We start from the raw sequence: 18,732 nt of genomic DNA, 5'->3' as shown, positions 1-18,732 counted from the left end.
CGCTGGAGATGGGTTGCACATCAATATGAATATATTTCACACTACTCTACTGTACACTTAAAAATGGTTAAGATGCTAAATTTTATGTTATGTGTATTTCACCACATATAGAGTTTTTAAACTAATTATCTGATTACTTCAATAATCATTTGGGAAATCAAGAGCAACCAATAATTACAGATTATCACCATTTCCTTCTCCTCCCAAGCACCCCTCTCCCTTTGAACCCAGAAGGGTCATAGTTTTGGGGGGATCCTGAGCACATAAATGTTCACATTTGAATCTCCTCTTTTGAAACAATGTGCCCTCTCAAGTATCAAATCAATACTCTTGTTCTAGGCTCCCAGCCAAGTCTCTACCACACATTGTGCTAACTAGACGTTCTTTTTGTTGAACAGGCTAGTGCTAGCCTACTATCAAACAAGCATCTCTAGGGACAACTTGTGTAACAGTCATTCACAGACGATATGGATGCCTTCAATCATTGGGATTTCTCCCTAGCTAAGATTAACACAGGGTAGGAATTTTGAATGAGAGAGGGGAAGGCAGAGGGGAAGGGAGTGATTTCAGAGTTTGTTGCTTTGGGAGGAAGAAAGATCTAGAAAAAGCATCATGATCAGGGTGGGGTAGGGGTATCATTGAACAGTAAGAGGGCAGCAGAGTCACTGGGCAGCCAGTGCTGGGAGATAATATGGGGACAGAGGATGGGGACACAGAATGGAAAGGAATATCAGAAAGCATTTTACAGAGCTGGTGATTTTGTCAAGTTCAGCAGCACTCTTGTGTAGTTCACAGACTGGCACCTGCCCTGGAAAGTGGAGACTCACTCCCCTGCCACTCTAGTCTACGCAGGTTGTTTGCTGCTGGGAGAAGGGCCTGGGAGCTCCTTTGGATGGGATGCTCAGGGTCTAATTTCTTTGGTGGAATAGCTGGTTCTGGCTAAGCTGTGTCTAATGGAATGCAGGGAATTCCTAAGAGGAAGGGAGGAGGCTGAGGGACCCCAGGGCACTAGCAAGGGATATTTGGCCAGCAGTGCTGACCTTCTGCTCTCTGTTCCAAGGGGCTCGAGTCCTTCACAGGTAGTCATCAATTTAACCTCAATGTAGCCCAAGGTGGACTTCCCCAAGGATAAAAAGAAAAAAGACAGTAATGAGATAGAAGCTTTTCTTATTTGCATTCACAACACTGGCTCTGGCCCTTCACCAAAACCTAGCAGCCCAGCCCAAGCCACGCCCAGTGCTTCCTAGTGCTGACCTTCTGACACCTGCAAATGCAAGCTCAGACACTTTTCCTGGTCTCCCACAAGCATTTGGGCTAAGGAATCTGTTCCCTCCCTTCCCAAAGCCTTGCAAAAGGAATAGGAGAACCCCTAGTGCAACAGGTGGACAAAGCCATTTCTGTGACCAGGCATTAACAACACCTACAAACAAAGATTCAGGGAGGAGGAGGGGGGTGAGTGGGGGCTTCAATCCACTTGCTCAGTTCCCCACCTCTCTCTGTGCTAGGGCTTCAGATAGGCATGCACTGAGATGCTGGCCCGCTCATTAGCTGAAAACTAAGTAATGGCCACTTGATTCAGTCAAAATGGCGGGCCCAACTGCGCTTTTGGAAATCACCATATTCACACACACACACACACACACACACACACACACACACACACCTTTGTTCTCTCGTATAAACGTGAAATATTCAAACACTGTAAGTACTGACTCTGGTAAATACTCTCAGTCATGAATGAAACAAATCCCATAGGAACAACCCTTATGTGATAAGGCAAGCTTGAAAAAGAAAATTTAAAAAAAAAGAAAATTCAGGGAAGGCTGCAGAAGACCAAGCCAGAATCACCCTCTGGTACAAATGTGGGTTTGCAGAGGCTAAAACTATCTGGAGTTTTGGTTGGGTATTTCCTCTTCAAATCTCTCCCTTTCATATACCCTAGGCCAGTGGTCGGCAAACTCATTAGTCAACAGAGCCAAATATCAACAGTACAATGATTGAAATTTCTTTTGAGAGCCAAATTTTTTAAACTTAAACTTCTTCTAACGCCACTTCTTCAAAATAGACTCGCCCAGGCCGTGCTATTTTGTGGAAGAGCCACACTCAGGGGGCCAAAGAGCCGCATGTGGCTCGCGAGCCGCAGTTTGCCGACCAATGCCCTAGGCTTACAATTTAGAACTTCAGTTAAATTTGGAGTGTGTTCAAACTCATAGCTCTGATGATCAAATATCTAAGATTCTAAATGAACAGAAAAAGAGATGTTATTCAACCCAGTGAAACTTCGCCTTTCAAACTTGAATTTTAATTCACTGCCATCATTATCAAGATGGCCACTTTTAATCTCTGTCCCCTGACCTGCCATTTTTTGAAAAAAAAAAAAAATGATTTCTTTCTTATCTCAAGGCATTTTTCTCCTCTCTTTAGGTCATTAGGATCCCCAGCAAGCACCATGTGTTGAAGGCGAGGATACGCACATAACCATGATGCTATATGATCATGGTTTGCCCCCACCCAATGTATTTACATAGGGTAGTATTTCACACTCACTCAGCTTTCACTATTAGAAACTTTACTTCAGCCCTGGCTGGTGTGGTCAGTTGGTTGGGTGCTGTCTCATTCACCAAAAGGTTTCAGGTTGATTCCCAGTCAGAGCACATGTCCAAATTGTGGGCTGATCTCCAGTAGGGGGCGTGCAGGAGGCAGTCAATCAATGTTTTGTTCATATTGATGTTTCTCTCTTCCTTCCTCTCTCTCTCTAAAAATCAATATTTTTTTTTAAGAAAAACTTTACTTCAATTGTCAAAGTTTGTGTAATGACTTGGAAAAAGTGAGTTTTTTGGATTAAGTTCTTCTGGTTGACTCACAGTGAAATAAGGATATCAAGTATTCCCTTATAGGAATAGATCAGAGGACAGGGCTGTGGGAAGAGGAATCAATTAAGTAATTAGTTGCCCTATCTTTTTAAAATGACAGTAAATGGTTTATCTTTCCTAGAACTGGCCCTATAAAAGTAAAGAGCTAAAAAAATGTTTTTAAGGAAAAAATAATAATTTAAATAACATTCTCTAACTTTGACAGTATTTAAATGTGAAAGTACTCATTAAAGTTGGGTACATGCTGTTGTACTAAATTGTAAAAAATTCAATATAGTTGTAGAATTTCAAATGCAACATGATGCACTCAGACTATAATAAAAGTGAGGAGCTGCAAAGCTTTATGCTACATCAGGAAACAGTAACATATTTGGGCCATTATCACCAACTGTTAATTGTTTTCTGATGTGTTCATTGTCAGCACACACCCTGAATGTTGAGCCAAAGAAATGACTGTGGAATCACTCCGTGAATATGTAGAGACCACCCCCGACTACTTTAGAAGCCCCTAAGGAAAAAATTGCCTTGAACTTTTTATATAGCTAACCTTCCCCCAGCCCCACAAGGCAAGCTACATAATAGATATTCAATAAATAAGCAATCATTGACTCATTTCTCATCTTCACCAATGGGCTTGGGAGAGAAACAGCAAACAAGTGTTAAAACATTTCACACTGTAATTCATCAGTTGAGAAATTACGGTTTGTGTGTATGTGTGTGGGGGGGGGAGGGGGTTTGCACAAGTATGAAGGTCACGCTGATAAAGGGAAAAAAAACTGGTGTGAGAAGATGACTTCACTTAAAATACAAACTGTTCATTTTTGCCAGAGGTGACAAACATTTTCTAAAATCAAGGCTTAGTATATTGGTTCTCTTTGTTTCCCCATTAACACAGTAGAGGGGGTCCAATCCATCTTTGACAATCTATTCAAAATGTGAAGGTGTTTTCCCTTTTCTTTTTACCCTTTGAACATAATCCACTTAGTCCCCATCTCCAAAGCGCCTCCCAAATAGGGCGGTCGTGAGGGGGGGCACTCTGGAAAGCCCTTGCTGAGATACTTAGCGGAACTTTCCTCTGCATATGGGCTATTTAGGAGCGTCTGGGTTTCCTCGGGTGACTCCATCGCCTCCCTGGTTCTTCTCACTTTGCGAACAGGAATCAGGGTGCCGAGATTCTCCGAGGCGGTCCGGGAGCCGCTGACCATGGTCCTGGCCTCCAGCTCCGGACGCGAGCGCCGAGCGAGCGGGAGAAGGTGAGATGGAGAGCGCGCTGGGCGCGGGAGGGAGCAGCGGTCTAAGCCCCAGCCCGCCCCTCCCGACCCCTGGGGAGCCCGCGGGCCTTTACCCGAAGACTCCACCGCACGCTCCGAGCTGCATCAAAAAAGGGTGGGACACCCAGGCACAGCTGCAATAGGGAGCCGCCCGGGAGGGTCTAAGAAAAATGGAACCGCCGCCCATCCCCACACCCCACGTTGCGATCCCCCAGCCGAGGATCGGCCCATCCTTCCCCGCTTCACCTCCCAGACCCAGATAAGCACTGGCAGCCTTTGTGGGCGCAGCCGCCCACCGCCCAGCCGGAGCCTCTCCGCACCCTTCGAGAAGGGTAGAGTAGGGTGGGGTGCTTGCACAGATCCGGGGAGGGGCAGGACGGTGGGCCTCTGGGATGCGAGGGAGGGACGATCCCCGAGCCCCGTCCTCCTTCTCAGGTCTCCCCTCCCCCATACCAACCTGGTCGTAGACGTTCTGCAGGGCTTCCTTGCCCGAGGCCCGCCGGATCTCCACCTTCCGGCCCGATTCAACAGATGGCTCCCCACCGGCACGCCGGCCCTGCCGGGAGTACGGCGGCTGCGGGTCCGGGCCCAAGTGGGCGACGTCCCGCTGCTGAGCCACTACCTGCCCCGAGCCCCTGCCCACCGACAGCGAGTCGAAGTCGATGGTCTTGTTCTCCGAGGACCCTTCCACCGGGCAGAACATGCCACAGAATTTCTGCCGGGGCTTGGGGCTTCCTGAACCCAGGTTCTTAAAAAAGGCAGGGACCTCTTCGTCCTCTGCCGCCTTCCCGGATTGCTTCCTCTCGGCCATGGTGCGGGGCTCGGGGAGGGTCCCTCCGTCTGTCCGCCCTTCTGCGGTCCCTAGGTCCGCCTCTCCCTGAGCACAGCCCCCAGGCTGCCGCCGCCACCGCCGCGTTCTGCCTTACCGCAAGGTGCACAGAAAGGAAGGAGGGCTGGCGAGCGGGCGACCCTCCCTCCCGGCCCCTCCTCCTGACCCTGCAAGCTCCCCCCTGCCCACGCCCCCGCCGCCGCGGGAGCTCCCGCGAGCTGCAAAGTTGGGTTTGGCTGGGCGGCCGCTGCGGCAGCGGGAAGGAGAGGCTGCCAGTTCCCGGCAGCTGCGGGCGGAGGGAGGCGCGGGCGGGGCGGGGCTGGGCTGGGCGCCGGGGTGGGAGCGGAGCGCTGAGGAGGGAGGGAGAAAGGGAGGGCCGCGCTGCCCAGAGCCCCGCGCTCCGGAAGTGAAGCAGCCAGACCACCCGTTAATGGATGCGGAGAGGAGGGCCTGCTGACCGCTCTCGGCTCCCGGGTGAGTATGCGGTAGGCGCGCGGGGATGAAGATCAGAGGGCGCAGCCCCTGGCCAACGCGCCCTCCTCCTCCACCTGCCCTGCCCGGCGCCTCCCGCTACCGCATTTGGAGGTGGGCTAGGGGCGAGGACCCACGGCCCCTGCCTCCTTACCCGGGGGTGAGCTGATGGTGCGAAAATGGTGGCAAACTGGCTGGCTCCAGGACACCCGGGGAGAGAGGAAGGGGCCTCATTGAGGATGGAGAAGGGATGGCGCAGGCCTCGCAGAGGTGGGGGCTGTACGACGCCTGGGCCACCAGAGCCTCAGTCCACCCACAGGCTTTGGGAGTCCACCCACTCAGTTCATCCACTGAGGTTGGGGGCCGCACAGCATGGCCGAGAGAAATGCCGAGGGACGTAGCAAATGATTGGGGGGAGGGGAGAGTGGTATAAAGAGAGACATAGATCTACGGGCCCTTGGGAGTGTAACCAAGAATGCAGTCTGCAAATTCCGGCCCAGCAGGACAACTAATATATAGTGAGTGAGGGTGCAGGCAGTGCGGGGGTTGCCATGTACCGCTAACTGCGCAACTGCGCCACAAAAAAGGCGCAGGGGAGTGTTTTGAAATGGTATGAAAAGGCGCAAATTGTAGCCCAATCTCTAAAGCGCCAGACCTTCCCGGTCCGGTACCCCCACCCCTGTTGCGCACTGCGCCAGAGCCGCGTGCTGGAGACCTAAGTGCGGGGCGCGTGCCCAGAGTGGGGTAGGAGATGGGGTGCTGGCTGTGATGAGTGCTTTGAATTGCGTGTGGCGAAGCAGGCTAAAGATGTGTGGGGATTTGTGCCACTAACACGGTCCCGGGTGGATTCTTCATTGCTCACTCGCATCCCCACGTCTTTCCCTGTATCCATATCAATCCCTCCATTTGGTAGATTACAGCCCCGCCCCTCTCTACAGTGGCAAAGTCTGCAGAGATGTTGCCCATCTTTGGCGGCTCAAGAGGGAGGTCTGGGCATGCTCGGTAATTAGGATGGATTTGGGTTAAAAAAGGCTGTTTACTGCAGGGTCATCACGCTGGACACTGGGACCAGGGATTCTTTCCCATCGTCAGCCCTTGCCCCTGAAAGGATTAAATGGGGATACTCCCACCCCACCCCCCAATTGTGAAAGGAGTTAAATTTGGAGGACTACCTGTTACAGTTATAGGTTGAGCCCATCATGATGGGGGTAGGGAGAGGAGTCTTCAGATGAGAAGGGGAGGAAGAGGAAAGAGGAATAACTGTGAGGGCTGAGACGCAGAAGCTGGCATTCGGACCTCAAACCAGATGTGCTTTCCATCTGAATAAAGTGCTTCCACACAAATTGCATCATTTCCTACTCAGCGCAGCCCCGGAAGATGTGTGTGATGAGTGCGTTGAGTGCTTTACCATCACCGTTTTCCAGGGTAGGAGACTGAGATTTAGAGAGATTGAGGCGCTTTGCCCAAGAACACTATCTAACTCAATGATCCAACAAATCCAATGGGAATCTTCCACCTGGAAGTCTGGTTCCTTTTCCAACTAATTCTATCTTTATGTTAGAATATACAAGATTTCCCCTTTTTTCCCATAACCAAATATTTCAATCCGTGTATCAAGGACCATGGTTCAGTTGCCATCTTTGTATTTGAAAGTCGCCTTGCAGGGAGAGATTGCCTTTGGAGGAAGAAGCCACCCAGAGTATCCTAACCTCAGCAAAGCAGTTACTACATACACCTTGAAGATATTTCTTCCTGGGCATTGGGTGCCTCTTTATATCTCATGTTTCCTTGAAGTATTACAATGACGAGGAAGTCACCCTCATATGTTAGCAGGGCATAGAGAAGTCACCAGACTCAGATCCCTGGGGTTGCTGGGCCAGGGTGTGATCCATCTCTTTGTCCTCCTTGCGCTTGGGCACGCACCATGCCTTCAGAGCCATCCAGAAGGGACTGGGGAAAGGTGCCTGCAGCAGGAGCCGCTGCCTCGATGGTTACAAGTTGGTATCTGTGGCATATAAAGCCCACTAGGTGTGATGGAGATTTTCAGGCCTAGGGAGGAGTGGTCAGGGCCCCAACACCCACCCTACAGCAGTAAGTTGAGATGTTAGGCACTCTTTCCTTTTCACATTACCCATTCTCCACTGGTTCTCCATATACTTCCTCTCTTTTCCTTTCTCTTCAAAGGACCCCCATTCAAGTTCAAATGCTACGAAGAAAGTGTCATGTTAGTAACTTAACATTCAAAGCAAAAGAAACACCTCCTTTTGTATTTGCGAAGCCTGCCCAGACATAACAAAAGAGAATGAATTCATAATTCCAGGTTTAACTTATTCAGCCCTGAGATTTTTTTGAAATATATTTTTATTGATTTCAGAGAAAGGAAGGGAGAAGAAGAGAGAGATAGAAGCATCAATGATGAGTGAGAATCATTGATAGGCTGCCTCCTGCACGGCCCCCACTGGGGATCAAACCTGCAACCCAGGCATGTGCCCTGACTGGGAATCGATCCGTGACGTTCTGGTTCATAGGTCGATACTCAATCACAGAGCCACACTGGCCAAGCTCGGCCCTGAGATTTTTAAAAATTGTTAGGCCTATATTAAATTGTTATGTCTATATTATCATATTAAAGTGTATTATATGCTATATTGTTATACTGATATTGGTTTTAAATGTTAGAGTAATTTCTAATTGTATTTTTTAATCAAAGAACTGAAGTAACTACTGTATATTGTTTAGTAGATTTAATTACATTGTGAAGGATTGTCATATTTTTAATAAGTGCATTAACAGTCTTTATTATTGGGTATTATTGAGCAATGAAAACACACCATTACTATTTATATGTAACAGGGCAGCTTGGCTTGGTTGGAGCTAAGAAGGACCAAGACGTGAACATTGTAGAGTTCGGTGACATCTTCCTGTGTTAGAAGCTGAATAAACAAGCTTCTTGACTCTCACAGAACATTCTGGAATGCTACAAACAGGTATCTGACCATCTCCTGACTTCATTCTTCATGCGGGAAGGATCTTGAGTCCTGGACACAACTGGGCTCAGACATTAATTGATATGTCCGATGAGTGAATGGCGGGGAAGCCAGATTGCAGGAGGGTCCCCAAGAGGGAAAAAAGTCACTATCAGCAGAGACCTGACCGTGGGGTAGACACAAATACAATGTAGGGTAGAACCCCGTCTGCCCTCACCTCTGTCCCTAATGCGCCCCCCTAATGCGAGTGTGGGTGCTTCCTGGGAAGGAGAGGGCTGTGTGGTAACTGACCATTGTTTCGCTAGGAATCCAGGCCCTCTGCTGTGCAACGTCTTTCCAGGAGTCCTGGGGGCCGGCGTGGAGGCGTTTCCACACTGACTAGAGAGAGGTGAGGCGACAGAGACCGGGAGAGTGTGAAGCAGCTCTTGCAGGTAACTCGGTTGGTCAGAGAAGGGTCAACACCACCACACGTCGGCTAGCATCTGGAGAGACACAGCAGCCGGGGACCTACAGAGCCCACTGGCAGTGGCGCTAACTGAGACACTAACCACCCACCTTGGGTCAGGTCTAGAGCTATAACCAGAAGTGCTGAGTTCCTGCCACCGGGCAAGGAAGGGTTACTGGTCCAGAAGACTTCGGGCTGCTGTTGGAGGGACCTGACCGGAAACCCCTTCCCTGGTGGGCTGTGGGTTCAGGAGTTTATCCAGGATACTTGAAATCCTAAGGGAGTGCCTACCTGCACTGCAAATTCATTGTACCCGTAGAGTTAGAGCGAATAGCTATTCGTGACGATGGCACTGGCACTGTTGGAGGACTGGTGCCGGATAATGAGTGTGGATGATCAGAAATCCCTGATGGTTATGGGGATACCAGTGGAGTGTGAGGAGGCTGAGATCCAGGAGGTTCTCCAGGATACGTTAAAGTCTCTGGGCAGGTACCGGCTGCTCGGCAAGATAGTCAGGAAGCAGGAGAATGCCAGCGCCGTCTTATTAGAGCTCCTGGGGGACACTGATGTCTCGGAGATCCCCAGTGAGGTTCAGGGAAGGGGGGGCGTCTGGAAAGTGGTCTTTAAGACCCCTAACCAGGACGCTGAATTTCTTGAAAGACTGCACCTCTTTCTAGAAAAAGAGGGGCAGACAGTCTCAGGTATGTTCCGAGCCCTTGGGCATGAGGGAGTGTCTCCAGCCGCAGTGCCCTGCGTATCGCCCGAGTTGTTGGCCCAGGTGGTGGGGCAGGCAGTAGCACATGCCCCGCAGCCCCTGCTGCCCATGCGTTACCGGAAGCTGCGGGTGTTCTCGGGGAGTGCTGTGCCTGCCCCAGAGGAGGAGCCCTTTGAAATCTGGTTGGAACAGGCCACTGAGATAGTCAAAGAGTGGCCGGTAGCAGAGGCAGAAAAGAAAAGGTGGCTGATGGAAAGCCTGCGTGGCCCCGCCCTGGACCTCCTGCGCATAGTGCAGGCAGACAATCCTTCTGTGAGCGTGGACGAGTGTCTGGAGGCATTCAAGCAGGTGTTTGGGAGCCTGGAGAGCCGCCGGACCTCCCAGGTGAAATACCTGAAGACGTATCAGGAGGAAGGCGAGAAAGTCTCCGCCTATGTGCTGCGGCTGGAGACGCTGCTCCGCAAGGCTGTGGAGAAACGCGCCATCCCCAGGAATATCGCAGACCAGGTCCGTTTGGAGCAGGTGCTGGCCGGGGCGAGCCTCAGCGAGACCCTGTGGTGCAGGCTTAGGGAGCTGAAAGACCAGGGACCGGCCCCCAGCTTCCTTGAGTTAATGAAGGTAATCCGGGAAGAGGAGGAGGAAGAGGCTGCTTTTGAAAATGAGAATACTGACGAGCCAGATGAAGGTGATGGCTATGGCCACTGGCATAAGGAGACAGATAACTAAAAGCTAAGTCAGAGTGAGACTGCAGCCCCTGGGCCCCGGGGACATTCATTTTACCAGGCTAAGACCTTTCCCATATTCTTTTCTTTAGTGAATGCAATGAAAACCAAGGCACTCGAGCCAAGTCTTGATTCTTTCTCAGAAAAAATTATCTGAGAGTTTCTTGGACCTTAACCTAGATTACCAATAAACAATATATTAAATTCCAAATGTGATATAGTAACCTAAAGGGAACGTCACGTTTCCTTTAAATATCCCCAATAGACAAAGTTTGCCCGTACCATAGAAAGTAGAATTGACATGAGAAAAAAGCATCCTTTGTAACCTACCTGAAAACCTAAGCATTTTTACCTGTCGGGTGATTTTCTTTTTCAAATCAGCAAATTCCGTGTCCCTGAAGCAGTGAGAGGCTCTGTTCAAGGAGGTAACAGTCCTGCTCTCAGAGAGCGACAGGCTCCTTGAGGACAGGCCTGCCCGTGTGGAAGCTGAACAACCTTCTGTGTAAATAAGTTCATGACGCCAATAGCAGTGCGGTTGCCAAATGAACACGGCCATCTCCACCTTCAGGTTTCTCTCCTTTCTTGAGAAGCACTTCTCCCACCTCTCTGCCAGGTGTCAGGTAGACGGGTCCAGGCACTGTGTTAGGCCCAGAAGACACAGCACTCTGCCTGATCCCTGCTTTCAAGAGGTTCGCATGTGAGAGGCTCCCTCAGGAAAGGGCGATGTTGCAGGAGGGCATGCTGGAGTAGCGAGCAGGCCCCTCTGGCTAGAGAAGATTTTTAGTGGCGACAGAAGGCAAAGAGGGGAAAGGCATGCACATTTACATGGGTCTACGTGCCGGGTGTTGTGTGCATGTCGCAGTTAACGTGTGCAGCAACCCAGTGCTCCGAGTTGGTAAGCCGTCTCCTCTATATCAAATTGCTAACAAGTGGGTGGAGCCGAGGCAGGAATTGAGAACTCTCTGAAGCTCCATCTTTACAATGGATTTCAAACCCTTTAAATCTCTAATAAACAGCAGGCAGATGCAAGTGTATTGCTATCCACATGTTAGCATGTATACATCCAGCACAGGCTCACTTTTGTTTTCAGGCATTGGAAAAAGGGTTCCCTTGCACTATCTGAGCATGTGGCTGAACTTCGCTCTTTTTTTTCCTTTCTATTGAATTTATTGGGGTAACACTGGTTAACAAAATTATACAGGTTTCAGGCGCACTCTATGGTGTTTACCACCCCACGTCTTCTTCCATCAACAGTTGTCTTCCCTATACCCTCCTACAGTTCTCCCTACCACCCAACTCTTCTTAATGTTCATAGATTACGGGACCTGTAGCTTCTCGTGGGTATTTAAATCAGGCCCATGCATGCCCTTGATGTCGAGTATGCTAGTAGAGCGGTAACCACCACTCAGTGAAATGCTAGTTGATGTAGCACAGCATGGTAGCTCTGTGTACAACAAACTTGCTTAAATCCTCTGAACATCAGTTTCCTCATCAGAAAAATGAGAAGGTAATGGAATAGGGCTGTTACGTTAAGATCAAATGACATAATGCCTTTTAAGCACTTAGCATGATGTCTGGAGGATAGAAAGCCCTCAGTACATGGAGGCATTATTATCATCATGATGCTTTTCTGCTCAATGCATGCTCTCTTTATTGTTCTAACAGTTGTGCCATAGCAAGTACATATGTAACCTGTGAGTCAAGTTGTGATAACATTGCATTAGAAATCTTTTTAGCTCTTATGGTAAGTTTGAGTGCTTTGTGTCTGTTACTCTGTGAAAAGTATTCTAGCCATTATAGTTTAGTGATTTGACTTTGAAACGTTATAATTTCTGATTGTGGATCATTTTAACTGAAGAATATCTTGAGATTGTAAGAAAAGAATTTTTTTTTTAAAAGGGATCATGTGTGATCATTTGCCCAAGTTATATTTTTCAATACTGTTCAACCACAGTGGCATGATATCACCCAGTGCATCCTGATTTCCTATGTTTTTGTACTCATGAAAATGCCTTCACTGTTTCCATTTATTGACAATATGTGAAATAAAATGTTATAAATGTGAAGTTATAAAATAAATACATATTAGTAAAACTCTAAGTTTTTTTCTGTTTCATGCAGTGTGGTTTTGTATAAGCTATTACTTGAAGGAGTTTTACTATTATTGGTAAAAGAAAAATTTTGGTAGATAGGATTAGAAAAGCACTCCCAAGCCAAAAGGTCTTGAACTCTTCTAGACATGCAAACCTGAGAACAAAATACTGGTACATGAATACTTGGGCTTTGTCTCCAGGGACGAGAGGGCTCAGTCCACCCATCATTGATTTCTCTCTAAAATACAAAAAAGTGACAGATGGAGGCCAGGTCCCTCAGAGACCTTCGACTCATTTGCTCAGGCAAGTAACTGCAGACAATTCACCAGCCTCTATTCTGCCAACAGTAAAATGACCGAACGCTGAAATATTGCATTTCTTGGATGAAGTCATTTTCTACTATATATATGTGCAGTATGAAAATTTTCTCTCGGCTTTGGTCCTCTTGAAATTGTTTCTCTTTTTTTTTTTCTACAGTGTAATGGGGGAGCGTTCCTCATTGGACTGTACACAGTAAAGATCAACCCATTACAAGGCGAGTGTCCTGACACTTACCCAACACCCTCTCCCAATGATTTCAGTAAAAACCTCCTAGGAGAGTGGTCTCACCTTGTGCTAAATATCTCCAGTGCTGACCCTCAGAGACTGAGGCCTCCAAGATTACATAGCCCACTGCTGCGATAGCTTTTCACCAGGGCCATCAGCCTCTTCAGGCCTCAGATGTCAACTGACATCTCTGCCTGTATCAGCCAGTCCTGCCAAGCCTCTCATCCTGTTTTCTTTTGCTGTTCATCCTCAATGCAAGACTCTCTGATCATCAGTTCTCATCTTAACTGTCATGTCCATGCTACCCTGTGCTTCCTAGTGCTGGCCTAAACAAACTTGCCTATGTTATCAGCGTCCTTGCAGAACCCTGTCCTCATATTCCTTAATCGACCACTGGTCCTTGTAGTCTGTTGCCCTCAAGTCCCTTGAATGGAAGCTGCCTAGTCTCCCACCTCAGGATAGATGGGGAGTGATGGTAGCATTTCTTTTAGCTCACCATCATCACCTCCCCATTTGCAAACACATTTGCTCCCTCCTGGCATATGCTCACCCACTCTGCCCCACCACCCACTGTGGACCAGTCCTGACAAGCCTTAAAAGAGGAGTCAAAGAAGCCAAAGAGGGGCCCACTTAGGACTGAATCTGGCTGGGGTCATCTAAAGCAACAAAAAGTAGGAAGAAAAAGATATCGAGGGTAAACCATGTTCAAGAGAGTTCTGCAAGTCGAGACTCGGAAAGCCTACAGTTTTGAAGGGGTGGAACCTGAAATGAAACACAGAAGTGAAGCAAGAGGATCTGAGACAATTGTCAGATGCACTAAAGGTTTGTTTTTGTTGACAAGCAGCATAATCTTTGGATAGTCTCCCCTCCCCTTCTTGTCCGGGTGGACCAGGAGCTCCTTGAGTTTGCCCAGGGAGAAGCTGATTAAGGAGCAGAAGATAGTGCCTGTAGATGGGCTTCTCAGAAGCCAGCCTTCCACCCTAACTGGTTTGGCTCAGTGGATAGAGCGTCGGCCTGCGGACTCAAGGGTCCCAGGTTCGATTCCGGGCAAGGGCATGTACCTTGGTTGCGGGCACATCCTCAGGAGGGGATGTGCAGGAGGCAGCTGATCGATGTTTCTCTCTCATCAATGTTTCTAACTCTCTATCCCTCTTCCTTCCTCTCTAAGAAAATCAATAAAATATATTTTTAAAAAAAGAAAAAAAAAGAAGCTAGCCTTCCACTGGAATGGTCCCTGGCCCGGAGCTGCATTACACAACTCTCAGATGTACCCAAGTGGTTCTTGGCATCCCAAATGGACACTTTCTTAAAAACTAGCGTAACTCCAGAAGTGTATGTCAAAAATCAATTCCTCAGAAGAAAAAAAGGTGTAGCATTTCAGTCTCTCAGGACACCAGCTGGAGCTGCCCATCTAATCATCTGGGCTGTTTTAAGCAGCAGCTGAGACTTTCCCAATCTGCCCCACCCCACTCACCCTTGAAGGAAAAAGTCACCAAAGGGAGGAGTTACCCACACTGGGTGGTGGTGCTGAGGCTGAAAGCCACTGCAGGAAGTCCCCAGGGAAGGCAGGGGAAGCCTACTCCCATCCGGTCCTGTCCCAGATCTGCCCTGCTCTGCACCGTGTAAAGGCAGACCCACTAAAGGCCTTTCCTGGCTTCTTGGCACAACAGCTAGGCCAATTACTAAAACTCAATTACTAAAATAAGGCTTCCTTGAAATAAGAAATTGTCACAAAAGTAATCTTCAACTTTTCCAGCTTTATTAAGACACTAGAGGCCCGGTGCACGAAATTCGTGCACGCGGGGGGAGGGGGGGATGTGTCCCTGAGCCCAGTCTGCACCCTCTCCAATCTGGGACCTCTCGAGGAATGTCCGACTGCCCGTTTGTCCGACTGTCTGACGGGCAGTCGGACATCCCTCTCACAATCCAGGACTGCTGGCTCCCAACCACTCACCTGCCTGCCTGCCTGATTGCACCTAACCACTTCTACCTGCCAGCCTAATCACCCCCTAACCACTCCCCTGCCAGCCTGATCAATGTCTAACTGCTCCCCTGCCAGCCTGATTGCCCCTAACTGCCCTCCCCTGCCAGACTGGTCACCCCTAACTGCCCTCCCCTGCTGGCCTGGTCACCCCTAACTGCCCTCCCTTGCCAGTCTGGTCACCCTAACTGCCCTCCCCTGCTGGCCTGGTCCCCCACAACTGCCCTCCCCTTTAGGCCTGGGTCCCCCCAACTGCCATCCCCTGCAGTCCTGGTCCCCCGCAACTGCTCTCCCCTTTAGGCCTGGGTCCCCCCAACTGCCCTCCCTTGCAGGCCTGGTCCCTCCTACTGCCCTCCCCTGCTGGCCTGATCGCCCACAACTGCCCTCCCCTGCCGACCATCTTGTGGCGGCCATCTTGTGTCCACATGGGGGCTGCCATCTTTGACCACATGGGGGCGGCCATTTTGTGTGTTGGAGTGACTGTCAATTTGCATATTACCCTTTTATGAGATAGGACTAGAAGCCTGTTGCACGACATTCGTGTACTGGGGGGTGGGGAGATTCCTCAGCCTGGCCTCTGCCCTCTCACAGTCTGGGACCCCTCTGTGGATGTCCACCTGCTGGCTTAGGTTCGCACAGGCCTAAGCCGGCAGACAGACATCCCCCAAGGGGTCCTTAGTGCTGCCACGGAGACAAGAGAGGCTCCTGCCACTGCCCCTGTGCTTGCCAGCGGTGATCTGGCTTCTGGCTGAGCAGCGCTTCCCCTGTGGGAGTGCAGTGACCACCAGGGGACAGCACCTGCATTGAGGTCTGCCCCCTGGTGATCAGTGCGCGTCATAGCAACCAGTGGTTCTGCCGTTTGGTCAATTTTCATATTAGCCTTTTATTATCTACTAGAGGCCTGGTGCATGAAATTCGTGCACGGGGGGGGGTGTCCCTCAGCCCAGCCTGCACCCTCTGCAATCTGGGACCCCTCAAGGGATGTCCGATTGCCCGTTTAATGGATAGTCGGACATCCCTCTCACAATCCAGGACTGCTGGCTCCCAACTGCTCGCCTGCCTGCCTTCCTGATTGCCCCTAACCACTTCTGCCTGCCAGCCTGATCACCTCCTAACCACTCCCCTGCCAGCCTGATTGATGCCTAACTGCTCCTCTGCCAGCCTGTTTTCCCCTAACTGCCCTCCCCTCCAGGCCTGGTCACCCCTAACTGCCCTCCCCTGCAGGCCTGGTCCCCCCAACTGCTCTCCCCTGCAGGCCTGGTTGCCCCCAACTGCCCTCCTCTGCCGGCTTGGTCACCTCTAACTGCCCTCCCCTGCAGGCTTGATCACCCCCAACTGCCCTCCCTTGCAGTCCTGGTCGCTCGCAACTGCCCTCCCCTGCTGGCCTGATCGCCCACAACTGCCCTCCCTTGCAGGCCATCTTGTGGTGGCCATCTCGTGTCCACATGGGGGCAGGATCTTTGATTACATGGGGGCAGTCATCTTGTGTGTTGGAGTGATGGTCAATCTGCATATTACTCTTTTATTAGATAGGATAGAGGCCTGGTACACGGGTGGGGGCCTGCTGGTTTGTCCTGAAGGGTGTCCCAGATCAGGGTGGGGGTTCCCTTGGGGCATGGGGCAGCCTGGGGGAGGGGCCTGTGGTGGTTTGCAGGCCGGCCATGCGCCCTGGAGACCCAAGCAGAGGCCCTGGTATCTGGGCTTTATTTATCTTCTGCAATTGAAACTTTGTAGCCTTCTGCTTGCTCCGTGACTGCCGCCATGTCTGTTTGGATTTATGTATCTTCTATCATTGAAACTTTGTAGCCTTGAGTGGAGGCCTAGGCCAGCAAGGGCAGGCAGAAAGCTTGGCTTCCTTCATTGCTGGGGAAACCCAAGCCTCCCTCCTGCTCTCTGTGTCCGTAGCCATCTTGGTTGGGTTTATTTGCATATTCGCTCCTGATTGGCTGGTGGGCGTGGCTGGTGGGCGTGGCTGGTGGGTGTGGCTTGTGGGTGTAGTGGAGTGATGGTTAATTTGCATATTACTCTTTTATTAGATAGGAATAGAGGCCTGGTGCATGAAAATTCATACCCTGGAGGGGGGGTCCCTCAGCCCGGCCTGCCCCCTCTCACAGTCCAGGAGCCCTCAGGGGCAGGAGGCGACCCAGCAGTTAGGGGAAGGTGATGCCCCCATCACACCCCTGCTGTTGCCACTGCCGGCAGCACAAGCCTCAGCTGGCCCTGGTTACCTGAGCCTTGGGCAGTCACCATCCAAGGCTTGCCTGCACCTCGGGCCCTCCTGGGTGGCTGGGGGGCTGAGGGAGGGTCCGGCCGCACCATGCCCCTTCCGCCCCCCCGGCTGTGATGAAAGGACTATGGGACTCAGGCGGGGCTGAGGGGACTGGGTGCCGCCATCTTGTGGTTATGGGCACTGCCATCTTTGTGATGGCGTGATGGTCAATTTGCATATTCCCTCTTTATTAGATAGGATAATAATAAAAGGGTAATATGTTAGTTAGACTGGACGTATTCCAGACATCCTTCCTGATAAAGCCGTGGCCAGAGGGAAGCCAGCCCAGGTCCCGGGTGCCTACTGGTGGCTGGAGGAGGGAAGCAGCCCAGGTCCCAGGTGTCAGAGGGAAGCTGGTGCCAGCAGCGGGGGGAAGAAAGACCTACTCTTGCATGAATTTTCATGCATCGGGCTTTTAGTATAGGATAATAAACAAATAAAAATTGTATACATATTTAAAAATACAACGTGATGTTTGTTTTTTTTTAAATTTATTTTATTGATTTTTTACAGAGAGGAAAGGAGAGGGATAGAGAGTTAGAAACATTGATGAGAGAGAAACAATCTCAAAAAAGCTGCCTCCTGCACACTCCCCACTGGGGATGTGCCCGCAACCAAGGCACATGCCCTTGACCGGAATCGAACCCGGGACCCTTGAGTCCACAGGCCGATGCTCTATCCACTGAGCCAAACCGGTTAGGGCTACAGCGTGATGTTTTGATGTATATGCTGTGAAATGATCTCCACAATCAAGCTAATTAACATATTCATCACCTCACATAGTTACCTCTGTGTGTGTGTGTGGTGAGAATACTTAAGATCTATTCTCTTGCCTGGCTGGTGTGGCTCAGTGGTTGAGTGTTGACCTATGAACCAGGAGGTCACAGTTCAGTTCCCAATCAGGGCACATGGCAGGTTGTGGGCTCAATCTGCAGGAGAGGGTGTGCAGGAAGCAGCTTATCAATGATTCTTTCTCATCATTGATGTTTCTCTTTCTCTCCCTCTCCCTTCCTCTCTGAAATCAATAAAAATATTTTTTAAAAGATCTATTCTCTTAGCAAATCTCAAGTACACAATCCAATCGTGTTAACTATAGTTATCATGCTGTACATTAGATCTCCAGAACTTATTCCTCCTGAAAGATTGTTACCCTTGACCAACATCTCCCCACTTCTCCCACCACCTCCCTGCCTCTAGCAGCCATCATTCTACCCTCTGCTTTTATGAATTCAACCTTTTTAGATTCCTCATATAAGTTGGTGTCTAATGTTGAAATCATATGGTATTTGTTTTTCTGTGTCTGGCTCATTCCACTTAATACAATGCCTTCTAGGCTTATCCATGTTGTCACAATTGGCAGGATTTCCTCCTACAAAAGTAAACTTTATGCTATAAGTGAAAATAAGTCAGACGGTGGAAACCAGGTTGTTGAATAAGTTTCACTGAGTTCTGCTGACTAGCCATAATATTGCACACCCTGGCAACATCCCATACAAGGGTATCAGCCTCTGATGACATTGTTGAGCTTGG

The 18,732-nt window shown here is 49.8% G+C and overlaps 2 protein-coding genes across 2 annotated transcripts in view; one reads left to right on the top strand and one right to left on the bottom strand.

Moving 5' to 3' along the window:
- Positions 1 to 5,089, bottom strand: part of DPYSL2 (dihydropyrimidinase like 2) — a 116,045-nt gene extending 110,956 nt beyond the window's left edge. The window contains exon 1 of the mRNA XM_080675971.1: positions 4,602 to 5,089. Within this exon, the coding sequence (XP_080532097.1) occupies positions 4,602 to 4,955 (354 nt within the window). The 5' untranslated portion in view covers positions 4,956 to 5,089. The remainder of the gene's footprint in view (positions 1 to 4,601) is intronic.
- A 182-nt stretch (positions 5,090 to 5,271) lies between these two features.
- PNMA2 (PNMA family member 2) lies at positions 5,272 to 12,419 on the top strand. Its single transcript, XM_080675970.1, has 3 exons — positions 5,272 to 5,447; positions 8,298 to 8,431; positions 8,737 to 12,419. The coding sequence occupies exon 3, from the start codon at positions 9,223 to 9,225 to the stop codon at positions 10,315 to 10,317; it is 1,095 nt and encodes a 364-aa protein (XP_080532096.1). The 5' UTR covers positions 5,272 to 5,447; positions 8,298 to 8,431; positions 8,737 to 9,222; the 3' UTR covers positions 10,318 to 12,419.
- The last annotated feature ends 6,313 nt before the right edge of the window (positions 12,420 to 18,732 follow it).

The sequence above is a fragment of the Plecotus auritus genome (assembly GCF_963455305.1).
Source record: "Plecotus auritus genome assembly, chromosome: 6".
Lineage (NCBI taxonomy): Eukaryota > Metazoa > Chordata > Mammalia > Chiroptera > Vespertilionidae > Plecotus > Plecotus auritus.
The sequence above is the reverse complement of the archived record's forward strand: the minus strand, read 5'-3'. Positions and strand labels throughout refer to the sequence as shown.